Source organism: Aptenodytes forsteri, unplaced genomic scaffold (genome assembly GCF_000699145.1).
Source record: "Aptenodytes forsteri isolate BGI_AS27 unplaced genomic scaffold, ASM69914v1 Scaffold54, whole genome shotgun sequence".
Classification (NCBI taxonomy): Eukaryota; Metazoa; Chordata; class Aves; order Sphenisciformes; family Spheniscidae; genus Aptenodytes; species Aptenodytes forsteri.
Window position 1 is genome coordinate 7,100,770 of NW_008796044.1, and position 5,943 is coordinate 7,106,712.

The 5,943-nt window shown below is 62.9% G+C and overlaps 2 protein-coding genes across 2 annotated transcripts; one reads left to right on the forward strand and one right to left on the reverse strand.

The window, feature by feature from the left end:
* The first annotated feature begins 200 nt into the window (after positions 1-200).
* Positions 201-1,970, forward strand: IL17B (interleukin 17B). Its single transcript, XM_009285736.1, has 3 exons — positions 201-221; positions 1,201-1,487; positions 1,715-1,970. Exons 1-3 carry the CDS (start codon positions 201-203, stop codon positions 1,968-1,970), a joined length of 564 nt encoding a protein of 187 aa, XP_009284011.1.
* A 1,156-nt stretch (positions 1,971-3,126) lies between these two features.
* PCYOX1L (prenylcysteine oxidase 1 like) lies at positions 3,127-5,822 on the reverse strand. The gene is made up of 5 exons (XM_009285992.2): positions 5,740-5,822; positions 5,092-5,266; positions 4,791-5,002; positions 4,552-4,692; positions 3,127-3,948 (listed from the first exon to the last, which is right to left on the reverse strand). Exons 1-5 carry the CDS (start codon positions 5,762-5,764, stop codon positions 3,290-3,292), a joined length of 1,212 nt encoding a protein of 403 aa, XP_009284267.2. The 5' UTR covers positions 5,765-5,822; the 3' UTR covers positions 3,127-3,289.
* Between the last annotated feature and the right edge of the window lie 121 nt (positions 5,823-5,943).

Below are 5,943 nucleotides of genomic sequence, written 5' to 3' on the forward strand. Positions count from 1 at the left end.
GTGCCCGGGGAGGTGGCGGGTGGCTGAGTCCCAGACCACGCTGGCCCCCCGCCCTGCCGGCGCCGAGGCTCCCTGGCACCTTGGGGACCGGACACACCTCCGGCGGAGTGGAGCCGGGGGCTGAGGCTTTCCCTTTTTAGCTCCCTGCTCGCCAGTGCCAGCCACACTGCAGGACGGCAGCCGGCAGCCCCTCCACAGCGATGGAGCGGGCTCCAAACCTGGTAGGTGACTGCACGGCAGCTCAGGGCTCGCTCCTTGTTTTCTTTCTTTAATATAATTATTTGCACGCTTGTTTACGGGTGGCTACCTGGGTTTGTTTTCATTGGAGATGCATGCTGTGGCCTGCCAGGCCCATCGCTCCCACGCCTGGCATGGCGAGGATGCAACAGCCTCGGAGAGCAAAGCTGTGACAGTCTGACCGGACAGTCCAGCACCCCAGGGGGAAAACAGCCCTGGCCGAGCGGTCCCTGCCCTGGGGCACCGCACACCCATAGGAAGGGCTGCAGGAAGGCAGGCGGGACAGCGGGCAGGGTGCGGGGCCGCCTGCGGCTGGCTGCAGGGACACGAATAGCAGGGAGCAGGACTACAGAAAGCAACTTTGTTCGCTGCTGGGCAGCCTGCCGGGTGCCAGCACACGGGAGCTCAGCCCCGCGAGGCCAGAGGGAGAAGGAAAGGAAAAAGCATCTTTCTTTCTCTCTCACTGTCCCCGGAGCACACAGGGAGGGAGAGGAGGGTTTGGATAAAGATCGCATTATTGACTGTCTCATCTCTAAAGCTTCTTTTAAACCAGAGGCTGCCCAGGTACAGCCTGAGCTGAGGGTGCACCCATCCCTCCCAGCATGTAGCCACCTTGGGGTAGAGAAGGAGCTGGGCACAGCTCTGGGAGCGTGGGCAGGGGCACTTTGGGCAACACAAATTGCCAGCTGCAACCAAGGCAAGGGGCTTTGCAGTCACGCACATCAGCTGGGGCTCAGGCTAGGGGCTCACCACGACTGTGTACCCACCACCCCTGCAAACTGCCCTCATGTGTGTCCATGGGTCTCGCTCACAGGCCAGTGTTGCCCTTTGGGGGTTGCATGTGCCACCCCAAAGTCAGTGTGGTCCTGCCATCACCCAGTGTCCCATGGGAGGTGGGAGAGCTCCCCTTCCACGCCAGCCCTGCAGCCTGGGCAGCCACGCACCATCCTCCTTCCTCCTCAGCTTCTCCTCTGCATCTTCACCTTTGCCATGGTCCTGGTCCCTGAAGCGAAGGACCAAAGCAAGGCAGCGAAGGGGAGGAGAAGGGGCCCTGTGCGGCCGCCCACAGCCACCCCTGCCCTGGCCTGGGCCCTGGACGACTCTTACACCTCCATGGCAGACTACGAGCACAGCATCCAGGACATGGTGCGCCAACTGAGGAACAGCTCTGAGCTGGGAGACACCAAGTGCCAGGTCAACCTGAGGCTCTGGAGGTCCAACCGGAGGAGCTTGTCCCCCTGGGCCTACAGGTGAGCTTGGGGCAGGGACCTCGGGGATATGTATGGTGGCTCTGTGCCAGCAGGCGCTGCGGCGGCCACGACTCCAGCATCATGGGGCTGCAGTAGCTGCTGGGGGGTACGGTGTGACGCAGCGCCTCATTTCACCCCACAGAGGCATTGCCCTGCCCATCCCCAGCCACCCACTGCCCCCCATCTCACCATCTCTCCAGCCTTGTCTTGCTTTCCCTCTCCTCCAGCATAAACCATGATGCAACGCGGATCCCAGCAGACATGCCCGAGGCCCGATGCCTCTGCACCGGCTGCATCAACCCCTTCACCATGCAGGAGGACCGTACCATGGCCAGCATTCCAATCTACAGCCGGCTGCCTGTCCGCCGGCTGCTCTGCCAGGTGCCGGGCGAGGTGGGACACAAGCCCTCTGGGAAGAAGTGTCACAAGAAGTACCAGACGGTCATGGAGACCATCGCTGTGGGCTGCACCTGCATCTTCTGAAGTTGCAGAGCTAACCCCTGCAGTCACGCATGGGCATCTAACCAGCTTGCTCTTGCTTCCCGAGCTTGCCCAGCCCTCTGGGAGAGGGTCACCCAGCTGAGCGTCAGGGTGAAGAGAGCCCTTGCACAAGGTGATGGCAGCTCCAAGAGCTCCCAGAAATTCCCCTGCAGACTCCATCAGCCTCAGCCCAAGCAGCCACTTTGGGGACACCCAGCATGGGGGCAGCCCCTGCAAGTCACCCAGCTATGCAGTCCTGCAGCTGGCCTCACAGCGAGACACCGCCCCAAGCCCCCTCACCTCCAGGGAGGGGCCCAGCAGAGTGGGCTGGGGGAGAGAGGGAGGCAGCTGCCCCCCCGGTCCTTCCAGCTGGGCAGGATCACGCCTCCTCCCTCCCCAAAGTCCCTGTTTGCCTTGTTCTCTCCACCAGTGCAACAGCTCCGGGAGTGCCCGGTCCTCCCCAGCCCTCCCACAAGCTGCTCTGCACTGGGCCAGGCAGCCCAGGGAGCGGGGGAAGTAGAGGGTGGTTTGGGTGGCTTCTGAGGTCCTCAATAAAGCGCATTGCTGGCCCCCATCTGAGCCACCCCCTGCCTCGGCTTGTCGCGCTGCCCCTCCACCCCTGCCCGCCCAGGGGTGGGTGCTACTCAGCCTTCTCCCAGCAAGGGTCTTCTGCCCCCCAAAACACAGCTGAGCCCCAGGCTCAGGGAAGCCTGGACACCCCTGGAAGCAGGGAGCACCGGGCAGCAGGCACCTCTCCCTGCAAGCTAGGACCTGCAACAGCCCACCCTGTATGCCCATCCCCGGGGTGCCAGGCCAGTGAGCGGGGCTAGGCTCCATGCACGCACAGCACGGGAGAGGCCACGGGACCTCCTGCCTCAAGCAGGGCCAGCCCTGCCACTGAGTTTCCTGGGGGCAAAGCCAGGAAGGTGGGAGAGGCACAGCGGGAGCCAGGCAGCTTGCCAGGGGGCAGGACCCTATTCCTGCCTAGGGCCAGCACCCATCTGCTGCCGATGCCAGCCAGCCTTGTCCTTGAAAACCCCCCTAGGTCCCTCCAAAAAACAGATGCGCAGCGACCTTTTTTCATAGGAAAACGCATAGGCTCCTTCCAGCAGAGCCTGGGGAAGGGAAACAGGGAAACTGAGGCACACGGCACAGACACGCAGCAACACTGGGCAGGGACTGTATTCCTGAAGGTGAAGCACGTTCAAGTCATCTGGGACACAGCCTGTCCCCTCTCCCCCAGCCCCAACCCCCCCGGTGTCCCAAGGCAATAAATACTCCCCAGGCTACTACACGCAGAGGCCCACTGCCTCCCCTGGCCGTCACAGCTCGGTCTTCACCTTGTGCATCAAGTCCTTCTGGTCGATTTTCTCCAGGTCCTGATACCAGCGGTTGTAAGCCAGCAGGGCCACATTTTTGGCCGCCACCGCTATCATCTCCATGGAGCTGGCCACCCACTCCACGCTGCTGAGGTAGAAGAGGTTTTCGTGGAGCACGATGGGCGGGAGGGACTTGGCAGCATCGTAGCGGGGATATGCCTGCCACTCTGTCACCTGCACCGAGTAGTAGGACCTGAAAAGGGTCTTCAGCTGCTGCTTGTCCAGTGGCTGCTGGGAGAGGACTCGCCACACCGCGGCCTCCTGGGGCTGCTTGCGACGGAAAGCTGCTGAGATGTTCACAGGACAGATGTTGTCCATGGTATTGAAGAAGAGGTCGGGGGTGTCAGTGGTGAGGATGCTAGCAAAGGGGAAGAGCTTGGGGTCAGGGAAGCCAAAGTAGGAGGAGTTGAGGTAGCCGTGCACCACGGAGGTGACGGAGGGCTGGAAGGCTCCGGGGAAGTCGGCGATGGGCGGCTCGAAGTTCTCAAAGGTGAAGTTGCTCCTGCTGGGGTGCAGGGGAGTCGTCACAACCACCATGTCGTAGAAAGCTGAGCCCTGGCCTTCACTGCCCTCGTAGTGCACCTGGTACAGGGCTCTCCCCTCTGAAAAGAGATGGTGGACAGCTAGGAGTAGCCCTGAGCCCCAGGTGGTATTGCCCTGGCCCCCTTTTTTCTAGCATGGCCTCCATCCCCTGGTTTTCCAGTACACACCAGTGCTGGACCATAGCATCTGATGGTTATGGATGAGTTGCTGATGCTTTAAGGCAGCGGAAAGAAGATTTTATCAAGCCTATGGGAGAGTTTCCAGAGAAGCCCAGCCTAGCCGGGCAAGGAGGACTGGGGCAGCACAGCCCACTCCCCAAACCCCAGCTATCCAGCCCTCCTGCTGTGCTGGATGGGGGAGCAAGCCTGCAACAAGGATGGTGCCATAGAAGAGACCTGAGGGACCTCAGGAGGGAGAGAGGGGAACCTCAGGGCAGAGGTCTGTACTGCAGGGCCCCCACCAGATCAGAGAAGGGGAGGAGATGGTCAGACCCCCAGGCCCTCGCCCAAATGCTTTACCAGGACCAGGACGCTCTCCAGCCTCCCAACGCCCTCTCTTTGCCCCAGCATCCCCTTGCTGCCACCACCAACCTCCTACCCTGTAGCACCCCGACCCACGCCCAGGCCGGCGGCACCCAGAGCACACTCTGTGCCCAGGCTCACCCGAGCTGTGCAGAGAGACGCCCGTCACCCTGGCCGGGATGACATTGGCTTTGGTCAGCTTCAGCAGACCTGAACACACCAGCTTGTTGCCTCCTTCCACCGCCCAGGTGCTGCCTTGGGCCCCCGCCAGTGACATGGCTCCTGGGGAGAGGAAGAGGAGGGTGGCTCAAGAGCCTGCCCATGGAGGGGACGCTGGGAAGGAGAGTCAGACGGGGAGGAGAGGGGGTCCCTGGTTTCACCTGCGAAGGCGGGCACCAGCACCGACTGCCCGTAGCTGGAGCGCAGGACGGCCGCAATGACATCATCCACGAAGCGCTGCGTGACGCCCACCTCCAGCAAGGACTCGGCCACTGAGCGCTGCGTCATGTTGACGAAGGTGTCACCCCCCAGCGAGCGCAGCAGCTCCTCCAGGCTGGAGAAGGCGTAGCCGTGCGCCTGGTACTTGTAGATCCTGGAGGGGACAGGAGCACAGGGTGCCTGGTGACACTCCGGTGCCAGGGAAGACCCCCTGCATCCCCCCAGCCCCGCAGGCTCTCCTACCTCATGAACTTCTCCATCACCTCCTCCACCCACATCTGCAGGCGCAGGAAGCTGATGCCATAGTGCCACCAGAGCCGGAAGAGGTTGAGCAGGTACCAGTCGGTCTCCTCCAGGACAAAGTGCTCCCCGCTGAATATGGCGCTCTTCCCTGCCACCTCGCGCCGGTGCTTGAGGCCTGCAGGGAGCAGAGGGGCCCCAGCCCCGCCGGGCTGGCACGCCTCCCTGGGGCTGGCTGGCTGCTGGGAAAGGCCAGCACCAAATGCCGCCGCAGCAGGGATGTGGGCAAAGATGTTCTTGGAAGAGCATCAGGGAGTGTGAGACCCCAGGGCACTGGGACCCCAGCCAGACCCTGTATGTTGGGGCATGCTGTGGAGTTGACATGCTGCTGGCTGGGACAAACTGGTGGGATTTTGTGAGCCCCCTCCCATGCACTAATTCCACCAGGACCCCTCGCCCTGATGCTCTGCTGGGCCGCCCCATCCCTTTCTCTTCCAGGGCCTGACAGGGCTGGGGCACAGGGACAGCAAGGAGGTCACTGCATGCCCGGGGTGCCGGGGTGGACTGGAAGCAGCCCTCCCTACGACCCCACGGTGCAGCCCCCCGCCTCAGGGATGGAGGCCATGCAAGCGCTGGGGTGCCCACACTCACCAAGGATCTTGACGAAGTCCTGCATGTGGAGGCTGAGGGCATGGATGGAGGCTCCCCTGCTCTCGTACTGCTGCTTGTTGACGGTGACGGTGGCCAGCCGGCCACCCACGCCCACCGGCTCGTACACGTCTAGCTGCACCTGCGGCCCGAAGTGCTGCTGCAGGAAGTAGGCGACGGCCGAGCCGCCCAGCCCGGCGCCCACCA